The 26238-nt window shown below is 44.1% G+C and overlaps 1 protein-coding gene across 10 annotated transcripts in view; it reads left to right on the forward strand.

The window, feature by feature from the left end:
• PDE11A (phosphodiesterase 11A) overlaps positions 1-26238 on the forward strand; it is a 160253-nt gene that overhangs the window by 82256 nt on the left and 51759 nt on the right. For all 10 annotated transcript variants that reach the window (XR_014524301.1, XM_083496151.1, XM_083496153.1 and 7 more), the window contains 2 exons: positions 22425-22571; positions 22682-22789. Coding sequence is in view for 9 of the 10 variants with exons in the window: in XM_083496151.1 (XP_083352277.1) it covers positions 22425-22571; positions 22682-22789 (255 nt within the window). In the remaining variant the exon portion in view is untranslated. The remainder of the gene's footprint in view (positions 1-22424; positions 22572-22681; positions 22790-26238) is intronic.

The following is a 26238-nucleotide window of genomic DNA, read 5'->3' on the forward strand; positions in this document are numbered from 1 at the left end:
CTCACCTTCCTGGCAGCATCTCATTTATAACACCCATATCTGACTCACACCCAGATCAATGATTGTTTTCCCTGCTCCTGCCTCTCATCATTGGCTGTGGCCAGTGTGGGGGCATTCAGCATGATCTCATCACATCACACGTGTTTATAGTAGATGTTGCTAAGAAGAGAGGAGGAAGAAATATGGAGGCAGCTCCATGTCTCTTGTGTAACACCTAGTTCTACCTTTAATATCTGATGGGAAACAGAGGGATACTGTTGTAAATAAAAATATGCCCTTTTCCCTTATGGGGTATCCAAGAGCCCATATAGAGTCCTTACATAGGTTCCCTATTGGTAGGAGAAAATAACAGAGGCCAACCAGAGAATATTGAGAAGCAAAGCAGCTAGTAAGCTTGATCTTTATTGATCTGTTGCAACAGGGTACTCCCCTCACACGGAGGAGAGGAAGAGGACCCAGAACAATGGCCTGCAAGGCCTTATAAAGACTTTTGAAATTCCCATTCTCTAGATCAAGACCACCCCCAGAAACATTATGCATACATCACAGAAGGGGTGTAACCTAAGACCACCCCTCAGATACGTCCCACCTACATCACAGAAATTTAAATGTTGTTTTTCTCTTCTCCTTGTTTATCTCCTGTCTAGCAGGTTACTTGATTGGATTTTCTGGGGAGCCTGGCCATTCTTTTGTAATGCTAAAATACTTATTTCCTGGGCCAGGTCACAGGCTCACACCTTATTCAAACACAGATTAAAGGAAGAGACAATGGGGAGGCTTTTCCATTTTTAACCTTGCAGAGAAAGGATTTGGTCAGTTTAGGAATCAAAATGGTTCCAGGTTGGCCTTCCTGTACTGATCTATGTATGTGCAGTTATGAACATTACTATATATCTAAAACCATAAAATTCCTATCACAATACAAATGCTGTTCCAAACTACCATACTCAGTCAATCTCGGGGATGGCATGTGCAAGGCTATTTTTCTCAGGTCATGAGTGTGAGGTAGCTTTGCTTTGTGATAGATAATAAATAAATCTCCATCGAATGATGAACTATGGGAAGCCAGTAAAATGTGTGTTGCAGTTTGTGTTAGGAAAAGACACAATGAAAAGATAAGAATGAAGGAAGAGATTCTGTATTTTTGTGTCACAGAGGAATTATTTTTATTATTTGGGCAGAGAGAAGATACTGTGCAGAATAACATCTTAAGGGTTTGTAGGAACAAATGTAGTCTGCTTTCTGCCACTCTTGGGCATGTAATAAATAGAAAGGCAGTCTAGAAAGATGCATGTATTTGTGCATAAATAGATATACCGTATATACTCAAGTATAAGCTAACTTTTCCAGCACATTTTTTATGCTGAAAAAGCCCCCCCTCGGCTTATACTTGAGTGAGGTGGGCGGCGGTGGTGGAGAGATGAGCAGCCTGAAAGGAGCCCTTTCTCACTGCTGGTCCTGCTGTCCCTGCCTGCCTCTTGCAAGGGCAGTCATAGGAGCCACGGTTGAGAGAGGCGCTGTGCTGTGCTGTGCCTCTCCCAACCACGGCTTCTATGCCTGCTCTTGCAAGCAGCAGAGGAGGTGGCGAAGAGACGAGCGGCCCTTCCTCCTCTGCCTCCTCCTTTCTCCTCCGCCTTTGCCACTGGCAGCGGCGGCGGCAGAGGAACGAGCAGCTCAAAAGCAGCCCTTTTGGGCTGCTTTTCTTCCTCCGCTGCTGCCTCCACCATCAGGTTTGTGGTGTGGTGTACCGGCTTATACTCGAGTCAGTAAGTTTTCCCAGTTTTTTCTGCTAAAAGTAGGTGCCTTGGCTTATATTCGAGTCGGCTTATACTCAAGTATATACTGCACATATATTTTAAACCCTCCACCAATGAAGCCAAGACACTGCAGTTCAGTGTGCACACATGTACGCAAGGGACAAGCTTCAGCTGTCCAGTCCCAAGAAGGGTACACATGGAGCATACATATTCTCCCCCCCCCCCACATTACACATTTCCCTAATTCACACATATGCGAGCACATACACATGGTCCCGCTAGATGTGTTCCAATTCTACACATTTTTTCATATGGTCCCTACAATTCTTACTGTGATCCTGATAAGGTATTCCCAACTAATGCAGGAGTTTAAAGGTAAAGGGACCCCTGACCATTAGGTCCAGCCGTGGCTGACTGGGGTTGCGGCACTCATCTCGCTTTACTGGCCGAGGGAGCCGGCGTACAGGTTCCAGGTCATGTGGCCAGCATGACTAAGCCGCTTCTGGCGAACCAGAGCAGTGCATGGAAACGCCGTTTACCTTCCCACCGGAGTGGTACCTATTTATATACTTGCACTTTGACATACTTTCGAACTTCTAGGTTGGCAGGAGCAGGGACGGAGCAATGGGAACTCACCCCATCGCGGGGATTCGAACCGCCGACCTTCTGATCGGCAAGCCCTAGGCTCTGTGGTTTAACCCACAGTGCCACCTGCGTCCCTTGTGATGAAGGAGTTAGGTCTGGCTAAAAGGAATGAAGAGTTTTGGGTCTTCACTCAACCTTCAGGCCATTCTCTGTTGTTGAGAGGAAAAGGCGTAAGCCAGCCTGACGCACATTCTTTCTTCCTGTTGATGCAGCTTGAAAGCTCACATCTGTGTGCTGTTTTCCAGCCTAGCCCAGCTGTTTGTGCCCAGGCTGGTTGCTGAGAGGTGACACTGCAGCCTGGTTCTGTCCAATTTCAAATTGGAAAAAAAGAGAACTGTTAATGCTTTGGCTCAGGAGGGCCATTTACAGGAAGTAGGTAGGTAATCCTGAATACCCACCCCCGCCCCCATCACAATCTGTGAAATAACTTCTACCTGGGCAAACAAGGACAATCACAGCCACTTTAGTGAGCTTGGGGTGAATGTTCAAGTATAGGAGCATCACGACAGCTGTCACAACCATACCCTCAAGTAGAGTTCATAGCCAAGCCTCTAAGAAGAGTCACAAATCCCGACAAATGACCCATTATTATATACACACACACATGCAAGCTTGCTTCCACACAGTGTTTATTTATACCCTGTCTACATCAGGTTAAAAAGATCAGCCTTTACTTAAAAAATAGCATTCATGAAATACCTTTTAATAGATCATACTAGGTCACCTAGCAAAATATTGATAGAAATACCTCATTTTTTTTACCCTTCAATGGATGTTACGGCTTCCCTTGTCCCAGCATAATATTCTGGCTCAGTTCTTTTTAATTGTACTGGAGTTGTTGGGGTGGGGAAAGAGCGTGAACATTTAAAATTTACTACGTTTTGTATTTTAAATAAAATTTAATTTTGAGTAAGATACGTGAGTAATTCTTAAATTGTTTCTAGATATATGGTCAAAGCAAATGCATTTTCCCCCCAACTAGAATCTCTGGCTATGTAGCTTCAGAGAAATAGGAATCTGGAATGTTTTCAAGAATCAAAAGAGCTGAGATGAAGCTGTTTGGCCACTGGGTGCCATCCTTGCTCCACGTTAAGTCTCACAGTAGCCGCAGAGTTGCTGTAGACATGCATAACATTCCAAGCAATGCAGTGCTGACGTAAATTGGGACCGTAATAAGGTTTGCACATGGGCAGGTGCTAGAATCTGGCGGCAGCATCAGCCGTGTCCCTTCCCCATCCTGCCACCGCTCCAAGCATACTTGCAAATGCGACAACGTAAACGGAAATATCCCCCCCCCTTGGTTCTGTTGTTAATACCATCATGCTACTCATCTCAAGGATGCTTCGTGAGTCATCATAGTACTCTTATGCATGGGGAACATGGCAATGATTACGAGTGACCCTGTTATATAGCATATTTGCAGCAATCTCATTCTCGGCTGTAGCCAGGGACTGAACCTGGATCCCTGTCAGTGCAAGGCACAGGCAGTGTCATTGTTAGGCACTGTTAGAAAGGTTTAGCCCCAGAATTATTCCCCAGTTCAGCTCAGATCTGGAACTCATGAAATAATAATGAAGAAGGAAGTGCTTTGAGCATGTGCAAAGTATCTTGCCTGGCCAGTAAGTAACCACGACTAGCTTATACCCATTCACAGTTGGAAATGGGGAGGCCTTCCAGGGTGAAAAATGCACTCTTCTAGGCAGGCTCTGCTTCCTCTCTTTAGAAACGAGGTCCTTCATTCTCTACTCCTGACCTTTTATTATTGTTTTTCACCAGTGGTTGAAAAACACCTCAACCACTTCTTCCAAAACTATATGCCGGGGCACACCAGTGTCCCATGATGGAACTGCTAGTGCTTCACAAGAAGTAAACTAATTAAAAAATCAGGTTTTTCCCAAAAGCCCAAAAATGCCTTGCCAAAAGAGGAAACTTCCTTTCTGCAAGATTTTTCACTCTCCCTTCCTTCTGCATTTCCAATGCATTTCAGTTCAGAGATGTCACAGAACTATCTGCTCACAGACGGGGACATAGTCACTCACTTAGCACACAGTAGGCCATCTCTTCGGAGAACAGGTAGTGCCTTTCTCTTACACAGTCCAGAAGCAAACCTTTTCAGGTGTAAGAGAGATTTTGATTCAGAAAGTAGGCACGTCAGGTTAGCAGCATTTGGGGGAAAACAGAGTTTTTAAAAAACCCAGAATTTATTCTGAAGGAAATGCTTTCTTTATCCTAATTCTTTTGAATAAAAACCTGGTCATATGATTAATCATACTCGGTACATTTTGTAGTGCCAGGGGATTGCACAGAATGTGTCTGGAACACACCGATTTTACAAGTCTGGAACAGATAGATTTAATGTCCTACCCCTGACTAGTAGAAGTGGTTTTTCTTTTTCTTTTTCATTTGTCATACATAAACACACACACACACACAAAACCCTAGAGAAGTTAGCTTGACAGATTGGCAAAACTTTTGTCCTTGGGATTCCTCCAATAATAATCAGGCATGCTGATCATGGGCATATTCTCTTATACAAGTTAAGGCTAGCAGCAGTGCCCTTTTAACATTTGCAAATGTGGTGCCTGTTGTAAGCAGTGGCTGTATGTAACACTTCCTTCTTCTTTTGACAGCAGACCATAAAAACACCACCTTGGCCTACTCGTGCATCTTCAACAGCAGTTAGGGAGGCCAGCTTGTCAACAAGGCTATCTTGCCCCTGTAGCTTCAAAAGCAGCAGGATTTGAACAGATTATCAGGGGACGTTTCTTAAAGGACAGCATGTACTTTTATCTTAGTAACGGAAATATATCAATAGGTGGGATGACAGTTCTGAAGATGGTGTCCATGGACACAGAAAGAGACTGTTTACGTCTTATCCAAAGAGTTGCTTTGCCATTGGAGGGGGAAATATCAAAATACATTTAATTCAGATCAATTAAACACCACAGAAATAACCAGCTAGCTTTCAGGTGCAGCTGTTCAAAGCATCAGACCCTCCAAGTGCCCTTATTTTCCAGGGACAGTCCCGGATTTACAGAAGCCATCCCGATTTCTGATTTGGTCTCAGAATATCCTGCTTTTCCTTAGGAAGTCCTTGTTTTCATCGGAGAAATGTAGGCAGGTTTGAAGCATTAGGTTGTAAAGACATGGGCATGTGAGTGAGGCTTGACTGAGCGAGTTTTGTTTTAAGTTGTAGTGTAAATATATTTAAATCCTTTCAGATTTCTGTACTAGCCACATGCTGCTTTTCATGCAGCTGGAATAATACTTGAATGACTCAACCATGTAGGTGAGTGCTGATTGTGTGGATCCTGGCCACGGAATAAGCGTCTTGCCAGGAAACGTGTGTGTGCTCATTCCGTGGGAAAGATCCCCCTGCACCATGACTGGGTCATTTAAATGTTATTCCCAGCTCTCATGCAGTGAGTCTTCTTCTTCTTCTTCTTTGGCGATCACTCGTAGCTGAGTAAGACTGTCATCCATAAAAACGGTTTTAACAATGAGTCCGTAAGTGACTGTGGAGGCCAATTCTGGATCCACACGTCCTTCCACAGTGGGGACATTGGTTTCTGGGTGGGAGTTGATCACAGTGTGGATTTGCCAAGCGTACCTTCCTTTTAGCATGTTTCTCCCTTGCGTCCTGAGTTCGAGTGTCTTCAAAGCTAATACCAGTGTACTGGAAGAAGCAAAGACCCCCAGTGTTGAAGCATGCAGTGAGTATGGTGCTCAGCGGGGCTCGTGTATGATACAAACGGGTTACAACAGAGGTTTTCAACATTTTTAGTCCATTGCTCCCTTGACCAACTGCATTCTTTCTGCTGCTTTACATTCAAATCAGGTGAGCCATGTGTACTTTTGTTTTGTTTTTTTCTGAAAGTAGATGACATTAGGGGGAAATTAAGTTCACTATCACTCTGCTGAAGATGTGATTTAACAGAGCAGTTTACAGCTCAAGCCCACAGGGTATGCTTAAAAACAAAATACGCCTCACTAGAATTTGATGGAGGCTGAGAAGAATAAGAGATAGATAAAGCATATTTTGTAGGACAGCCTTTCTTGTTTTACTAGTGCTTGCATGCAAATGCATGTTCAGTGTTCGAAGATGCTCTTAATTTGATTTATATTCAGTCAAAGAGGTTTCAGCCACAGTTGTCAATCAAGTCAAGTTCTGGAAATAGGACCCCCCCCTTCTTTTGGGTGGGGGGAACCTACTCCCATCATTCATTTGCATAAACTCTTCCTGTCATCTGCTAGCCTGGCCTGACACAATAACTTTTTCTTTTTTACAGTAATAAAGCTGCAGTGGCTAGCTGGAAATCTTCCCACTTAATCCCTACGCACCTTTCCAGCAATGAGGAATATCTTTTTGTTAGGTAGCGGAAGTGTAGAAACTGTAGTACACCACGGAAACAAGAATAAACAGTTAATGTTTCTGATGCGCTTTGGACCAGATGTCCTTTCAACAGTTTGCAAATGCAATGCGCTCAGTCACAGGCAATGCTGAGCCAAACTACAACTTTGCACGAATGAGCAAAATGTGTGTGGGCTCCCATAGTGAAGATCGCAACCACTTTGCTTCTCCCCAGTCATTTTGATGCTGTGCTGAGCTAAGCTAAGGTTCGTTTTAGCACATTGCCTAAATCTGAGCTTGTGGCTTAGCCTAGGCAAACTTTCTTCTAAGGACCTCAAGTTTTTATTCTCATAACAACTGGTGAGCTTCATGACTTGAGTGGCTGTTAGAACTTTGGTTTCTCAGGTTTTAGTCCAGCATTCTAACTACTGACGTGGGTAAAATCACTTGTTTTTGCCCTCAAACTTTGCTCTCTCTCTATACTAACCTTCAGGTTTCCCCTTCAATATGTTTTAATTCCTGTTTCAAGTTGGACCCGATGCACACATTCCGATTTAGTTTGTTTTAATAGTAAATTTTAATTAGTTTTCAATTACAGTCTGATAATAGCCTCATTATAACAATGCCAATTTATAATACTACACTTCAATTTTGAATCACCTAGCCCAGGGTGTGAACAGGTTTTATTCAGAAGTAGTTAACCCTTTTTATTCCAGTGGCGTGTGGTTGACTGAGGTAGGTTAACAGTTCTTGGTCCAAAACTGAATACTTCCTGAAACTTCTTGGGGTCTGTAAAAAAAGGCGTAGGGTCATGCTAAATTCGATGAAAATCACATTTGTGTAGGTTTTTTTCTAGTTTTGTTTCTTTGGTAAATCTTGCTGCATTTGGTAGACAGGGATTTTGTTTGTTTGTTTTATTACATTTATATACTGCCCTGTCATCAGAGGATCACAGTGTGGTTTACAATATAAAAATACAAAAATACATAATGACAAACAAAACAATAATTCCATCATACTCTTTTCGAAAGGCTTTTGTCCCCTCCCCCCAAACGCAACATTTCAGGAGGAAAAATCTCAAAGATCTGTGGGATGTGTGAAGCAGCCATTTAGAAGCCTCTTCCATTTCCTCAGGCACTTTTGTCACATATTTTGGAACTTAGCAGAATGTAAAATAAATGTTATTTTGTTTGCTTTGATCTCACATTTGGCTTCATTTTCTCACTCGTTGTAATAGGGTTGTAGCCTGAGCCAGCAACACCCCCTCATCTCACCCCACCCCTGCCCAAAAGTGTACGTTTCTTGCTCCCTAGGCTTGGTCCCTGGGTCGCTTGCAATTATCTTGCTGGCTTGAAGCGCACATTGCCTCCAGGCAGTACTTAGAAGGAGCCTTGTAGCTGTTGATACAGAATCAGAGAGATAAAATGTAATGTCTTTTACGGTCCATTTCCCTTTTCTCTTTTTTGATGATGGCTACGGGGGCAAAGGGAAATTTGCACTTCATCATGGGTATTCTTGTAGGAGCAAAATCCCTGGTCCAAGTCATTATCTTGTTACTACAGAAAGGGGTGTGCAAGCAATTCAGTTTAGCGCAGGCAGGTGAAGAAGAGGGCAGGGCCTTCGCAACTTTAATAGCTGTGTAGGAGGAGGAAATTTAAGCATGACATTCCCCTTTGCAGGTATTTAATGGTGCCAGAGTTTTCTTCCCCTTTTCACCTGGCCATTCTACATCCTAAGCCTATTTTCTTATCGGGGGACGGGAGAACCCTCCAGTAAACAGCAGTGATATATATTTTTTTCATAAATGTGTGTGTGCGTGTGTACACACAGCATGGCCCAAAAGTAGGTATACTGCTTTAGAACCCACTTTTCTTCTTCTTGACTGTTCTTTGATTTAACTGTATTCTACTTCTACAGGTGACCATGTATATCCTATATGCATCCTTTATTTCCTCCAAAGAGCAGACAGTGGAGTAAAGTACATAGGATTGCCTATGGTTTTAATCACATTTTTATTTCAAGCAGTTGTGTGGTATTGGATGCTGCTCTTAGCTATCCTCTGCCCCTCCGTCGCCGGTTTTAATTCTGCTGATTTGACTTGTCATCTTTTTGCACTGAGGCCTTTTTTAAATGGATCCTTGGTGGTTAGAGTGAGCCACTTTTGAAATATCGTCTGCTGGCATGGTTTGGATTCAGATAGCATCTGCCTAGTGACCGTGGGGTTTGCAGATAGTGCTGATCAATGAGGTGTGGGGGCAAGTGGCTGCGGCTTGGGGAAAACTGCCTTGTGGGCCAAACTGGGACCTGTGACAGGCCAGAAGTCCCCCACTCCTAGAGTATTGGATGCGACCTGACTAGATTTCCATTTAGCCACAGAGCTGACTGGATGATCTTGGGCCAGTCCAAACATATAATCATCTATTCCAATCCCCTGCAATGCAGGAATATTTCACCCAACATGGGGCTCGAACCCACAGTCCTGAAATTCAGAGTCTCATGCTCTACCAACCAAGCTTCTAGCTCTCCCCTAGCACAGATGACAACCCAGTCCTAGCAAGTAAGCAGTGCAACTTACTTCCCAGTAAATGTGCATAATATCTCAGGGTGTTACAGCAAGATGCCATTTCCCTGTTTTGCTCCAGGAACCAAAATCTGTTTGGCTAGTCCTGTGATGCAGTGCATTCTGCAGAGTATGTTGCCTTCAGCTCAGAGGAGCAAACAGCCAGCCCCATAGAGGATGCGTAAAATGTTAACAGTTGCTGAAAAATATGTCTTGATGGTCTTTTCACGCAAGGGGGTAAATGCATCACCGTGTGGGAAAGAGAGGATGATGGAAGCAGTCATCCAGTCCAAACCACTGCCCATTCAGCAGGACCACCCACACACCTGCCACCCTCGCAGCTGAGCCCATGCTATCCAGACTGCAGTGTGATGCTGGCAAAGAATGGGCGTATGGCAATAGGTGTTGCCAGAGCAATAGCTACGTATGACTCCCATCTGCTGAACTGCTTTGTATGCATGCATAGACAAAAGAAATTTTTCATTGTAACCTGATTAACTTGCATTCCACGACTGATCCTTCAACACACACACACACACACCAAACACACCTTTTGAATTTTAGTGGTGATTCTAGGGTGTAGCTTAAAAGCACTGCTGCAGGTGTATAAACTGTTAGGCTTGCCTAAAGGCTCTCTTTACATTGCAACCTATACAAATGAAGCCAGGATTATTACTTGTTTTCTTGAAAGAGTTGGGTAAAGTGAGAGAAGAGCAGTGAAATCATAGGCATGCCTACTCAGGTGTAAACCCCATTTAGTTCAATGGGACTTAACTCCCAGTTTTGCAATCTCAGGGAACTTAACTATAATTGTTACCTGAGTGCTCACTGGAAGGACAGATCGTGAAGCTGAGGCTCCAATCCTTTGGCCACCTCATGAGAAGAGAAGACTCCCTGGAAAAGACCCTGATGTTGGGAAAGATCAGCACAAGGAGAAGGGGACGACAGAGGAAGAGATGGTTGGACAGTGTTCTCGAAGCTACCAGCTTGAGTTTGACCAAATTGTGGGAGGCAGTGGAAGACAGGAGTGCCTGGCGTGCTCTGGTCCATGGGGTCACGAAGAGTCGGACACGACTAAACGACTAAACAACAAGTATGTGGCTGAAAAAGCATTTCTCCTGTGCCACCTAAAACTCTTGAAGGTCACAACCTGTCCCAGAGTGAACAGCAGCAGAGTCTGCCATCCTATCTCCCTGAGGCAGAAAGGGAACAAAGGAAGAACAAGGTAGTTCACAGTATACCTGTTGTAATTAGTATAGGGGTAAGCTGGGAATTTGTCTGCTCATTGAGCAGAGGAGACCCACTAGTGGGTCCAGCGGTCAAAAAAGGCAGTTCCTACACTTGCTGTAGAGAGGGAAGTTACAGATAGGTAGCCGTGTTGGTCTGCCATAGTCAAAATAAAAAAGTTCCTTCCAGTAGCACCTTAAAGACCAACTAAGTTAGTTCTTGGTATGAGCTTTCGTGTGTATGCATCTGAAGTGTGTATGCATTGTGTGTGTGTATCTGAAGAAGTGTGCATGCACACGAAAGCTCATACCAAGAACTAACTTAGTTGGTCTTTAAGGTGCTACTGGAAGGAACCTTTTTATGTAGAGAGGGAAGTGAGGGGTGTATGGGGCTCAGCCACCTGGGAATGAAGAAGAAGAAGAAGGGTTTGGATTTGATATCCCACTTTATCACTACCCTAAGGAGTCTCAAAGCGGCCAACAAAGCGGCCTCAAAGGGACGCGGGTGGTGCTGTGGGTAAAAGCCTCAGCGCCTAGGGCTTGCTGATCGAAAGGTCGACGGTTCGAATCCCCGCAGCGGGGTGCGCTCCCATTGCTCGGTCCCAGCGCCTGCCAACCTAGCAGTTCGAAAGCACCCCCGGGTGCAAGTAGATAAATAGGGACCGCTTACTAGCGGGAAGGTAAACGGCGTTTCCGTGTGCAGCTCTGGCTCGCCAGAGCAGCGATGTCACGCTGGCCACGTGACCCGGAAGTGTCTCCGGACAGCGCTGGCCCCCGGCCTCTTGAGTGAGATGGGCGCACAACCCTAGAGTCTGTCAAGACTGGCCCGTACGGGCAGGGGTACCTTTACCTTTTAAGGAGTCTCAAAGCAGCCAACATTCTCCTTTCCCTTCCTCCCCCACAACAAACACTCTGTGAGGTGAGTGGGGCTGAGAGACTTCAAAGAAGTGTGACTAGTTCACGGTCACCCAGCAGCTGCATGTGGAAGAGCGGGGACGCGAACCCAGTTCACCAGATTACGAGTCTACCGCTCTTAACCACTACACCACACTGGCTCTCATGTAGCCCATCTAGGATGGGGAAGATTCTGATCTTAAACCTCTGCTGCCTTGCAAGATATCTCCGGAAGAAGAAAAGCCTAAGGCGTAAATCCTACACAAATCCAGATGGTTGGGTGGCACCTCCTTGTACGCCTCCTTCTGGCAACTGCTGCAGCCAAGCTGGTGCCAAACGTATTGCTCTGCTTTCTTTGGGCCACATAATGAGGCTGAGAGCTGGGTGGGGAGGTTCATCTGGGCTTCCAGATGACCTCCATACATGCTGCCCAGGCTTGCACCTCGGGGAGGTCACTTCGGTGCTGTTAAGACAGCGGTTTGACTTCACCTCCAGAGGTGCACCTGATGGTCTCTCAAGATGGACAGATGTCAACCAAGCAAGGGATTTAAAGAGTCCTTTGTCCGTGATTTGGAATGACTGAATAATGTTGCTTGATTCGCATTGTGGAGAAGATTAAAAAAGCTCTTTCCCTGTATCTTCCTGATTTGTACAGGAATGAGTCGGTGGGCTGAGCCAATGTTGATGACTTTGCAGACATGAGCGTAGAAAGGATTTTTGTGGGGGGCGGGGCAGAACCAACATGATTGGTCAGTTAGTTAACTATTTCTATCGTTTTACTTAATTGATGAGGGGGAAGCTGCCCCCTGCTTCCCCTCCTTGGCTATGCCCATGTTTACAGACCTAAAATTCTGTGGAGGAATCCACAGCAGTTAAACCAGTATAAATAAACAAAACCAGTATAAATCTGTAGTGTAGATGGGGCCTGGGGTGTGCTGGTTTTCTTCCATGTTACTGGCACAAACGTGGCTTTTACTTCAAGCAATGAGTATTCGTTCCTATTGTCTCTCCTCCTACCTTTCCAAATACAGTGGTACCTCGGGTTACATACACTTCAGGTTACAGACTCCGCTAACCCAGAAATATTACCTTGGGTTAAGAACTTTGCTTCAGGATGAGAACAGAAATTGTGCTCTGGCGGCGCGGCAGAAGCAGGCGGCCCCATTAGCTAAAGTAGTGCTTCAGGTTAAGAACAGACCTCCAGAACGAATTAAGTTCTTAACCCGAGGTACCACTGTAGTGAGAAAAAACTGACATTTCTGTTTGAATCGCAGCAGATGTTGCTGGTAAAATATTAAAAGGTCTATATGCATGTCTGGTAAACTTGGATTTGTGTGTGTGTGTGTGTGTGTGAGAGAGAGAGAGAGAGAGAGAGAGAGAGAGATATTCTGGTTCAGATGCTCTGTAACATTTAATTCATGCAAAAAAAAAAACCTTGCAGGAGCAGCCAAGGTCGGCAATGCCTCCTGCTGTAAGTGCTTGTGGCACATTTGAAGCTGCATGAGGGCAATGTTAATTGATGTGCTCTGAATACATGTAATTTGCTTTTTCTGGCTCAGTTGTTCCTGATACCATAGTGCCTGTTTGGTCGCTGAGGTGGCTTTTAAAGCCAGAGCTGCACAGCAGGGGAAGGGCTGAGCAGGGGTGGGGTGTGTGTAGAGAAGATACAATTCCATTACTAAAAGTATTCTGTCTGCAGAGGACAAGCAGAGAGCGCACTGCCTCTGAATCTTCTCTGCTCTCCTTTGTTTCCAGAGATGTAGCCGTTTGTTGCACAGGTTGAGCAGAGCTGAAACCAAGACTACTGTTCAGCTGAGAAAGCTGTTTGTTGTTCACTTCCAAATAAAGACAGGCTTCCAAATAATGTGGGGGAAATAATGGGTGATGAACCTGTGCGGCGTCAGGAGACGTTTACATTCCTGTCTTCCCATCTTTCTGGAAAAGGCTGTTTGAAGGACAATTTTGAAGTTTTATGTGGTATCTAAAACATGGATGTACCAAGTTTCCCTTCTTTCATGGATGCTGTTGGTCTCAACAGATAATTCTCCATTATAATAAACACAAACTGCAATATGGAATACAATTCTTTTAAGTCGAAACTTTTCTTCTTAATGATTTGTACTTGCATGGCTTGTGCAATCTATATACCTCAACCCTCTCTTTAACTTGCTTTGTGCTTCATTATTCAATAATAATAAATTATTATTAATAATAATAATAATAATAATAATATGAAAGTAACCTTATTAAATAGGTATTAACCTTTATATAGTGTACCTAACTTCACATAATATCTCTCCTCCATGTTATTGGAGATTTTTAAAAAACAACAGCACTGAATTTGCACTTTGTTGTTCAGCTGGCTGTATCAATACACACACTCTTTCACCACCCAAAACCCAGATATTGCACTTCCTTGGCTGCATACAAATCCCATAGAAGTGCAGCCTTTTCTCTCACTCCTAAACTGTGTTCACACTCCTGTTTGAGGTGCGTTCACTGTGTTCCTTCCAGTGCTGGGTTTTGAATCCATGTTCCCATGATGCATATCTATCCTGTACTTCGTTATAAGATACTACTGTTTGATATGTTGTTTTTCAAAGAAGCTTCAAACCAGTTAGAGTCCTTAAGCCGTTCCTATTTTTTTCTTTAGCCAGAGTGAGAACACGTTTTCATAGGGTAAAAACATCCCTCCCCTTGCATAAACACTCCCCCCCCCGCCATGTGCACACAAACAGAAATGAATCTGACAATAATGAAGCCATGCTGATGAGAGCAGCTAGGGGGGAAAGTGTTGTGAAATGCACACAGAAAGAAAGAAAGAAAGAAAGAAAGAAAGAAAGAAAGAAAGAGCAATGAGATGGTGAAAACAACACAAACCACAGCCCAAGCTTGAATTCTAGCATAGTCAGTGGTGCGTGGAAGAAGAGAGTGAAATTCGAGGGTTATTGCTTAATATTAATCATGGATGTCAGGGAACTGCCATCGCAGTCAGGAGTGGAGGAAGGGCTCCCGAGCGATGCCGGAGAAGGTCCCAGCAGGAATGGAGGGGACTCAGTGACCAGGGAAGGAAATCAGCGTTACACCAGGGAGAAAGGCGGGCGGAAGCGGGCTTCTGAGGGATGGCTCCAGGACTCTTCACCAGAGACCAGCGGGTAGAGCATTGGTCCTCCACTGCCCACACCCACCCTGCGCAGAAGACTTCCGCGCAGGGAGGCTAGGCGGAGACTATCCGTCAAGGAACTTTTATGTTGGAGGAAGTTCAGGAAACGCCCACTGACGGATTCTGCCAGTGACTGAGACAGACGCAGAATCAGGACTGTCCAGCCAGGGAAAGGTTTTTCCAGGCAACCTCGCCGAGAGTGGCGGCAACTTACGCACATGCAACCCCTAATTCCCATTACAATAGTCCTGAGAAGGAAATACAGATTTGGACAAGGAAATAGGTGAATAGTGGTTTGGAACACCAGAGGACAATGAGGAATAAATCCAAAAAAGAAAAAAGAGTAAAGCAGAGATGAATGCTGGTATGAACATGTACCCTTAGCAAGAAAGCCATTATGTTACTGAAGAAGAGGAATAGGCTCTTCGCCTAGACCTGGGACAGACAGACTGACAGCTTGCACAGGTCAGAGCGAAGTGGTGCAAAACAGATGTTCCCCCAAATTATGCCCACCAACTCCCACTTCCTCTACACAGAAAATAAGGTGACGCTCACCATTTCACACAAATGAAAATATTGATGATTCATTCTGGATATTTTTTTCCAAAAAAAAAAAGGGTGGGATTTTTATGGGAGAATAAAAAGCTAGTTTTTGAGTGTTATTCTGGAATAGCAGCTGAATAATGAAGACGTCATGTGGAAACATGCCCCCCCAAACCCCAACCCAACCCAGCAACTATGTTAGTATAATAATAAGTAAGTGTGAACCTTGTTGGACTTTGGGATTCTTGTAAGAAACCAAAGCAGATCCTGCAAGCTTAAAATATGCCTAACCCTGCCTTATTCTATTCCCTTTTACTCCAAATCACTATATGTTTCCTGCCCCTTAATTTATCTAAAGCAATAAATGTTCAGTTGAAAAAAAGCATTCTTATTTTACACAATGGACTACATTCATTGGACTACATTGTAGGGCCTTCTCGGTAGTAGCACCCGCCCCATGGAATGCCCTCCCATCAGATGTCAAGGAAATAAACAACTTTTTGATTTTTGGAAGACATCTGAAGGCAGCCCTGTAGTGGGAAGTTTTTAATGTTCAATGTTTTACTGTGCTTTATGTGTTTAATTTGTTGGAAGCTGCCCAGAATGACTGTTAGATGGGCGTCATGTAAATAATAAATTATTAGTAGTTAGTGCTCACAAATTCAGAACGCTGGATTTGACAAAACCAGCAGCGTGCTGATCTATGTGATGAATGAAAAGATAAATGCTTACAGAAGGTACAAGAAAACAAACACGAGCTTCTGTACTGAAGCAGATTAGAAGCTAGGTATGATCTCCCATTTATTCCGTTCCCCATTTGCTCATTTTACTTCAGGTTGTCTTAGGAAGTTTCCTTCAGAGACTAACGTCCTACTTCTGCCGCGGCAGATCTATCACGTGGAGTTGCTGATTCAGCATTGTGAAGGGCAGAGAGACGCCATCAGTCAGCAGGACACAGTAACAGATGGAGGCCTTTAAAACTAAGTTTGCTCTGGGTGTTAGGTATCCCTTGACTGAAACAATTAGATACAGATTCCCTTCAGAGAGAGAGAGAGAGACATAAACATGTGTGCCATTTAAATCGAATCTAGTACATCAAGCATGAGATGGAAACAAGAAGCGTTTGACTCCTAATTGCAATATTTCACAACAAACAAGCAAAAACAATAATGTGTTTAGATTGTGTGTGTTGTGACTAGCCATGCCTCTTACTAAAAGCAGCTGTGAATTGGATTGCGACTACAACATTCTTGGGTGTGGGCTGAATCCTGTGTTATTTTTCTGATGGAAAACAATCAGACACACTCATGCCCTTGTTTATCCCAATGCAGTGGTACCTCTGGATACGAACAGGATCTGTTCCAGAGCCCCGTTCGCATCCTGAGGTAAACGTAAGACGTGTCTGCGCGGGTTGCGTTTCGCCACTTCTGTGCATGCGCGTGACGTCATTTTGAGCGTCTGCGCGAGCGGCGAAACCCGGAGGTAACGCGCTCCATTGCTTCCGGGTCACCACAGAGTGCAACCCAAAAATATTCATCCCGAAGCTGAGGTATGACTATATAAAACCAAAGCTGGATAAATCAAAGGTGTTTTTTTCGGGGGGGGGGGTCAGTAGGAAGATGACCCAGGGGCAAGATCTATCTACCCAACGGATCCACTACAGATTTGGGGACCTGTTTTCTGTAAACAAAGTCGATGCTGTCATCATTAGTGGAGTGCAATGGACACCGGAGGCCCGGCTCACATGATGCTACAGTGTGGTAGCTAAGCAATGTCCAAGACTGACAGTGTGGCTGTGAACAAGCGGTGACTGACGCGCTGAACAAGACCTTGGGGACATAGTGTGTCGTTTGATAAAGGTGCCTTCCCAGTATGCGGCGGTTGTTAGAAAAAGGAGAATTCTGTGTTATGGATTACAGTTGTACCTTGGATCCTGAACGCCTTGGTACTCAGACATTTTGGCTCCTGAACGCCACAAACCTGGAAGTGACTGTTCCAGTTTGCGAACTATTTTTGGAAGTCAAACATCTGACGGGGCTTCTGATTGGCTGCAGGAGCTTCCTGCACCGAATCAGAAGCCGCGCTTTGGTTTCCGAACGTTTTGGAAGTTGAACGGACTTTTGGAACAGATTCTGTTCGACTTCCAAGGTACGACTGTATGAGGAAAGGGACTGAAAATACAAATCTGTTGTGTGACCACACTTGGAATACTGTGTACAGTTCCAGTCACCTCAGCTAAAAAAGCAGTGTCGTAGCTATGGGGGAAGCTAGCCAAGGTTGTTGTTTTTGTCCCAGGTGAAACCTCCAGAGGGACGCCATTGAGGCTCCTCGCCTATGGGTGCGTACACAAATGCGCGTGAGTGGTGCCAAACTGGGTCTTTGATCTGGGTGAAATAAAGCCAAGTTTCGCCCCTGCGAAAAGGATATTGTGCTGCCGGTGTATAAAATTATGTGCGGAGCAGATAAAGTTTTCCCCCCTCAGAATGTTGGGGCATCTGCTGTTGAAAGATCTGTGTCATACCTTCTCAGCTCAGTCTTCCTTGCCTTCTTCACTGCATTCAACCAGTGGCACCTGTGCAGTGTTCTTCTGCTTCTGCTTCAGTGGGCTCCTAAGTGAGCTTTGCACTGGATGTAGACTGAGCCTTCAGCTCTGCCACAGGTTTCCTGGGCAAACTTAAGTCACTCATTTTCGGCATTTTAAAGATAGTGATGAAGATATCAGGAACATCAAAGAAGTTGTTCACTTACATATTAGTAAGACAGTAATTTTCACCTTGCTTGCATTCATTTTTAGTTTTGCTTCATTCTTAGAATGAAGTTTTACTTCATCCATAGATATTGCACTTAGTGCTTGCTATCCTTCCTTCCTTCCTTCCTTCCTTCCTTCCTTCCTTCCTTCCTTCCTTCCTTCCTTCTCAAATACAGCTTCTGAGTTTGAAGCGGAGAGTGTTATTGTTATTATTTATTAGCCACTTTTTTGCCACAGGCAACTCAAAGCAACTTATATCTTACTTATTTCTTCAGGCCTAAAAGGCTGTGTTTTGATTTTGTGGAGAAAAAGCAGCTGCTGCCCCTTTCTCTGCCTGGGGAAATGGCCACAACATTACATGGGAGATGGAGTATTGAGGGGTGGTAAGCACTGGGCTGGTTAGGGCTCTCTATTCCAGGGATGCTGGAGCCTGTAGACCTCCATATGTTGCTGCACTAGAATTTGCATCATCCCGGACTGTTAGCCATAGTGGTGCTGCTGGCGATAATGGGAAGTCAGAATCCAACAATGTCTAGAGGACCGTAGGGTAGCATCTCTGCTTTCTCTCTTCTGTTTCTCCAGTACTGTCAAATGTCAGGTGGAGGGAACACCCAGAGGAGGGCTTCCAAATAATATACAGTGGTACCTTGGTTTACGAACTTAATCCGTTCCGGAAGTCCATTCTTAAACCAAAGTGTCCTTAAACCAAGGCGTGCTTTCCCATAGCAGTGGGAATTTACACTCAACAGGAAGCGGAACATGTTCTGCTTCCGAGGCAAAGTTCACAAACCAAAACACCTACTTCCGGGCTTGCAGCGTTCTTAATCCAAGTTGTTCATAAACTGAGCTGTACTTAAACCAAGGTACCACTGTATTAGCAAGTGGTGAGGTTCTTGCAAAAGAAGGCAGCGTACACACACGCACAAAGATTTATGCATATGTATAAAATCCAGGAATCTGCCCCCCTGCGTCATGTTTCATTCAGCCCCAAGTCTGTTTCCTTTGCTTTCTGTGGCATTTGACTGTGATTAACCATTACTGGATTGTGTCCAATGTGTGTCTGCGCACAGAGCCCACAGAGATGTATTGCAACCCTTTCCAGGGGTCCTTCAAAATATGGATTCTCTCTCCATCCCTCCTGCCTGTCATAGTGACAACTGTTTTGTTAGTATACAAGATCTGAGAGCTAAAAGCCTTTTTGAGTAGCTGGGACTTTAAGTATGCCTTTTTAATAACATATATTAAGTTACTTTCGCCACTCCACCCCCAGTGCTGTAATTTCTATGATTTTCTTCTTTATAAACTTGCAATGCTTCACCTCAAATGTAGAGTGACAATAGATGTCGTACGCATATAATATTTCTCCTTTTCTGCATTATTCAAATTACTTTCCAACCTTCGTACATAATTCTGCCATTCCTTTTACTGCTGCTGTAAAGCAAATGGTTATTTTATACAAGTGTTACCTCTTGGCTATTAATTCAGTGATTATTTTGGACTATGGCACTTCTTTTTAAACATAGGGTGGTAAAACCTCATAAATAGAAAGCTTGTCATTAAAAAAAAAAGTATTTGACTTGTTTTGTTCATCAGTTTATGATCAAATGGTTATATATTGTTATTTCTCCACCTGAAAAATCCTGATAGTTTATTCAAGCTACAGCACCAAGAAAATTCATACTTCCGATATCATTTTATTACCATTTTTTTTTACCACACTCGTTGCCTCATAGTAGCTCTGGACAGTACAAACAATCACTGCCAGTTACCTGCTCTGTATGCTTGGAAGTCAGTGGCCAGCACTTGTCCAGGAAAGTTGCACAGACCATATTCCCATTTACAGATTATTCAACCTTCCTGGGTGGTTGCCCTCGCAGATATGACAAGCAAGCACTTCCAGCCAGCTGTGAAAGCGATGGCACGTGCTGGTTTTTAACTTTCGAATCTGTTGTCAGCCCTGGTATGTAACTTTCAAAACTGCACTGCAGTCACATGGAGTTTCATACAATCCATGCCAGTGCAATGCCCAAATATCTTCATGTGCCGATTTGCCAAGGGTGTGTTTGATGCAACTTTGGAAAGACGAGCATTTTAAAGACTCTGAAATTCCCCTTCGCCACTTAACTCCCAAGGTTTAAAATTGCCGCTTTGTCTCATAATCAAAACCACTAGAATGCCTATATTACGCAAATACACTAGAAAAAACACGTAAACGTAATAGGCTGTATAATAATTGTAAAGTTATTTACTAGAAACCCCTTCTCAAAATTAGATACAGCTTCTCATAATGTCAAAATCAACATCGTGACATAACATATTAAAATGCAGCTGATTCAGTTGACCACCAAGTCCAGTATCTACAAAATGCGATTCTTTTTTGTCAGTCGCGTAGTACATTCATTTCTAATTTCTTAATTTTCTCTTGTATTTTTCTATCTGACGTATTCCTTAGAAGAGTACCATGAAAGAGTCTTGTAAGTCTCTAATGAAGATAAGGTTGGTAGACCTTATTTGACTAAGAATCTATCACAAATAGGTAAGTACAGTTAAGATTTATGTTTGTTTGTTTGTTTAAAAATTCTGGAAAATTAATAAAAAAATTGGAAAAAAGAATGAATTTATCATGAATAGGATCCATGTAGCTGTTACATACAGTAACGAACTACACACAGCTGATGAAGCCCCTTGGGGCGAAACGGGAATATCCAGGAATCCTTGTCCTGTCTACCTATGCCAGCATCTACCAGTGCCAGTTTCTTATGTCTACCAACCTTATCATCTTCATTAGACACTTACAAGACTCTTTCATGGTACTCTTCTAAGGAATACGTCAGATAGAAAAATACAAGAGAAGATGAAGAAATTAGAAAGGAATCACATTTTGTACATTCTGGACTTGGTGGTCAACTGAATAAGCTGCATTTTCATATGTTATGTCACGATGTTGATTTTGACATTATGAGAAGCTGTATCTAATTTTGAGAAGTAAAGAGAAAGGGACCCCTGACCATTAGGTCCAGTCGTGACCGACTCTGGGGTTGTGGCACTCATCTCGTTTTATTGGCCAAGGGAGCTGGCATACAGCTTCCAGGTCATGTGGCCAGCATGTCTAAGCCGCTTCTGGTGAACCAGAGCAGCGCACGGAAACGCCGTTTACCTTCCCGCCAGAGTGGTACCTATTTATCTACTTGGACTTTGACGTGCTTTCAAACTGCTAGGTTGGCAGGAGCAGGAACCGAGCAGTGGGAGCTCATCCCGTCGCAGGGATTCGAACCGCCGACATTCTGATCAGCAAGTCCTAGGCTCTGTGGTTTAACCCACAGCGCCACCCGCGTCCCTTATTTTGAGAAGTACCGTATTTTTCGCCCCATAGGACGCTCCGTCCCATAGGACGCACCTAGTTTTTTTGGGGGGAAATAAAGGAAAAAAAATTCCCTTTATTTCCCCCCCCAAAGCAGGTCGGGGAAACAGAACCAGGTCGAGGAACAGCGGGATGGCGGCGCTGCACCTCCCTGCTGTCCCCCGAGCTTGTGGGGCTGGCCGATGTCTGCCCTGCGCGAGGGGCGCTCTGCATCAGGGCGCCCCCCCGCGGGGCTGGCAGGCTGCTATCCGCAGCGTGGGGATGTCTGCCTGGCGAGGGGGGCGCTCTGCTTCAGGGCGCCCCGCCCGCCGGGCGGCAGGCTGCTATCCGCAGCCTATACATCCCTGCCGGACCTCCCACAGGGCTGCCTAGGCTGCGGATGTCTTCCTGAAGCCTGGAGAGCGAGAGGGGTCGGTGCGCACCGACCCCTCTCGCTCTCCAAGCTTCAGCAAAAGCCTGCATTCGCCCCATAGGACGCACCCAGATTTCCCCTTCATTTTTTGAGGGGAAAAAGTGCGTCCTATAGGGCGAAAAATACGTAGTTTCTAGTAAATAACTTTACCATTGTTGTTATACAACCTATTACGTTTAGGTGTTTTTTCAAGTTTGTCTTGTAATGCAAATCCATTGCAGCTGCTGTAGAGCTGACAGCTCTTGCAATGCTAGCTCAGGACTACTTTACATGTTCCTTTTGTAGGAGGTGGAGCAGCATTCATAAAACATAACCTGTGAAGCAGGACATATTTATTCTGCTGAGCATACATAGGTCATATACATACACAGCCATTTGTCCAAATGCTATTTCAGTGAAGTTTCTAGGCAGTCTCCATTTAAGTCATGGAGAACCTGTGGCCCTCCAGGGGTTGCTAGACTAAAACACCTGCCATCCCTCAGCATTGGCCATGCTACAAGACGGAACGCAACAACATCTAGAGGACCACAGGTTTCCCACCCCAGATTTAACAGATTGGATCTTGTTGCAGTTTTGATACTAGTGGGATTGCACTTTCAGTTTGTAGTTTTCTCTCCCTTCCCAGATTTCCACCATACATTTTGCAATTGCCATTTCTAGGTTGTCTAAATGGATTTGGGAAACATTTGTTCTAAGAAAGTGCGGCTAGAAAGAGCCCGAGCTGCGCATGAGAAGTTTTCTCATTGTCTTTGGGTAATTCCAGGCAGCAAACATTCCACTTGTGTCAGAGCTTGGCATAGACAACATCCATTTTGACGACTTCTCCCTCGACACGGATGCCATGATAACTGCAGCCCTCCGGATGTTCATGGAGCTTGGAATGGTGCAGAAATTTAAAATTGACTATGAGGTAACCATCTGTTGTGCAAAGATAATCGGCGCTGCTTTGGTTTTGGCGGTGGTTGTGCCCATTTGTCCGTGTTAAGTGTCCCTGATGCGATTTGTACTTTTCCATTTCAGACGTTGTGTAGGTGGCTTTTGACAGTGAGGAAAAATTACCGAATGGTCCTGTACCACAACTGGAGGCACGCTTTCAATGTGTGCCAGCTCATGTTTGCCATGTTAACTGTGAGTATCTTGAGTGGCAGGCATCTTATGATACTATTCCACGTTGTTGTCCAAACATTTGTTTCCTCTTCCCCTTGCTAATACGGCATTTTAAAAAAAAATTGAGATGTAAGCGCCCAAGAGAATAAAGGGTCCTAATTTGATACCTAATTTGGCAGTGCTTATTTGGCAACATTTGACAGGGTTTGAGCACTGTGAAAGAATGGAACCACAGATGGCAGTTGTATGATACTGACCTTATTGTTATAGAACCTAATCTTAAAAGAAAGGGTTTTACACACGCACGCACGCGCGCGCACACACACACACACACACACATATATAGCCTAGAAGTCATTGCTTCATAAAATCCCAACTCTGCCAACGTGCCTGTAATCCAGAGAAAGTTCAGCGTGCTGGTCCCATTGAGGAAAGTAGGACTTGGGCATGTAACCATAGATTTTAAGATGCATGAATTTAAATGGGGCTGAAGATTTGCGCACTTTAATCCCCCAAAGAGCACTGAGCTGCTAATCAAGTACATGGTGAGAGATTGTAAGGAAGGACCAGGCAGCTGGCAAAGAAATTTCAGTGGGAATAGTAAAGTGAGCATTCCAGTTTATCCGAAGCTGCAGCTGCCAACAGGAGTCTTTATATTATGGTGATGGGGAAACAGTTAAAGGATACAGGTAAACTGGACATTTCAGGTGAAGAAAAGAGGTGACGAAGGAGGGAAACCTGGGTTGAACTAGTTAAGAAGAGCTGCTAGGTTCAGGGGTTCAAGGATGTAATGGGAGGACAAGGGAGTATGCTATTTTAACATTTTATTCTAGGGTGCCAAAATTTCTTAGCGGTGCCAGGTGTTTACAACCAGCTTCATGAAGACAGGCGAACAATTTGCTTTGGCTTTGGGGAAGGCATAAGAAAATTTAACCAAGACACCGAGAATTATTACTTCAACATCACATTTATGCAAGGTGCTGATCACATACCTTCATTTTAAAACTTTTTTTTTTTATGTAGACAAATTGCCAGCAGGGACACCTTGACAATATGAGGCCTCACTCACTGAATAAGTTTGGAGTTGGTGGTCCTTCCCAGCTGTCAACTCCCCACTTCCCCTTAGACATCCACATTTAATAAAACACACACATGTACATTTGCACTTAAATCATGGCATTGTGCCCCCAGTCTGCTCATCTGTGCACTCTAAACTGATCCATCATCTGTTTGACAACATAGATAAATTATTTGAAGGTTTTCATTTTTATATTTCGTTGCTAAAGTTGCTACATAAAAATCAAAACCTGCTTGATAACTGTTCTGATGAATGGTTCCACATTTGTGCTGCCGCTTTTGCTCATAACAATACAGACCTTAATGCAAGACTTCCGCTAGGTGGAGCTCAAAGGCCAGAATTGTTTTAGGTTTCTTTCTGGAGCTGGTGAGGGATGACAGCATGTTTTATCGTTTGATGAAACAGCTTCTTTTCATCTGGATTGAATAACTACCAAACAGCAGGATCAAATGGAATTGCAATTGTTTGGACAGTGTTGGGTCTTTGTTGTTGTTGTTGTTTTGCTTTGATAGGGTTAAAATGTCTATCTCTTGGCTGTGGATCTGTGAATATCTGCACAGCTAATTGTCAAAACACTGCCAAACGCGAGCTATTTCCCAGACAACTGTTTCCCACTTCTCAGCCTGCACTGCTTATGTGTCAACTCTTAGAGCAAATTCACATGACCTTTTCTTCTCTACAACAAGGCACTACCCCCCATTGGCAGAGAGTCATGGGGAATCTGCCATTGCGAATGGCTTGCTATGCAACAACCCTTCCTTCTCCCACCTTCGTAGGTTGCATGATGACCCCATTCATAAAAATGGATTACGCACACATCCCTGTCATGAAATGGTTGCCTGAAGTTCACTAGAAGTCCCTGTGCAGTTGCAAGTGGTTGTATGAATTAGGCCTTAAAAGGATTTTGTTGGAATGTCACTACAGTGGTACCTCGGTTTAAGAACAGCCCTGTGTACAAACTATTCAGTTTACGACTCCGCAAAACTGGAAGTAGTGTCCCGGTTTGCGAACTTTATCTCGGTCTAAGAATAGAAGCCGAATGATGGAAGGGCACCGGCAGTGGGAGGCCTCATTAGGGAAAGCGCACCTTGGTTTAAGAATGGTTTCGGTTTAAGAACGGACTTACAGAATGGATTAAGTTCGTAAACCGAGGTACCACTGTAGTTCTTAGTCAAATGTGAGACTCCAGAAGCAACTCTAGAATACGTGTGTATTTACATATTCAACTAAGATACTTTTAGTTACGGGAATGACTTGTCGTGCTCCATCTTGATGGAAAAGAAACACCTAGTGCTGCAATAATACTGAGCGTTCAGTTTTAGGCACATTTGAAATCTTGTGCACACTTACCTGGGAGTCAGCTGCAGTGAACACGGTGAAACTTTTATCTCATTAAACATGTACATGATGGAATTGAAAGTCTGCTTCTATAAAAACTTTTACCCTGACTTCACTGGCCACAAGTTTTGGTGGAATGTGTATAATAAACCATAGTTTAGTGGATCAGGGTCTTGCACAGCTGCATTTCCTTCAAAATAAAACTATGCATACTTTTTGAAGTGCGAATAATACGATGTGTTAGGCCTACTAGAGGACAGCAATAGCAGATAAAGTCCATAGTTAAAGCCTTTGCCCTGAAAGCAGTCTTAGGAAAGGCCTCGATTGGTATACAGATCACAGGCTACTCGCTATGAACAGAGAACAAATTCTTTTTCCTTCTGTATCTACTCTCATACTCTTTTGAGTCAATTCTCTTCCATATCCACCAACATGATATATGCCAAAAAATGTATTATACAGATCTACACAAGACAGACAGACTAGTCTAAAAGGGAAGGTTTGACACTACTTGAATGTTAAGCACAGCAAACAGAGAAACCAAGGGTTGAACATTTCATTTGAGAGATTTCTGACCTTAAGCTCATTGCAATAAAAAATAAATAAAAATGTAGTAGAAAATAGAAAATTAGGTTCATTGACAGACTGGTGCTGTTCTCGTTGGTTTCAACAAAGTCTGGAAATGTTTAAGGTCCCTCCCAAACAGATGTGGTAAGATCTCCCACCATTTTAATGTTAACTCAAAAGGAGCAGGTTGCCGGTGGGAATTGCATTGGAGCTGTGGCACTAGCGGTACTTCTGTGCCACTTCGCTGTTCTGAATCTCCACCAGTCCGGCTGCTGGTAGCTCCCTTTCAGAAGAAAGATGGACACAATATAGGCACTTGCGTTTCACCTCCCAGGGTTAATAGAAGGTGGGTGGGGAGGGGGGAGTTTCAAAGGGAATATTGTTCAGGGGAAGGGCTCTCCACCAGTGTTGCTACTCTGATCAAAATGGGAGCCCTCTTGTGGCTGCTTTTAAAATACAGTGGTGCCCTGCAAGACGAACGCCTCGC

This window comes from Podarcis liolepis (assembly GCF_965112155.1).
Source record: "Podarcis liolepis genome assembly, chromosome: 1".
In the NCBI taxonomy this organism is placed as follows: domain Eukaryota; kingdom Metazoa; phylum Chordata; class Lepidosauria; order Squamata; family Lacertidae; genus Podarcis; species Podarcis liolepis.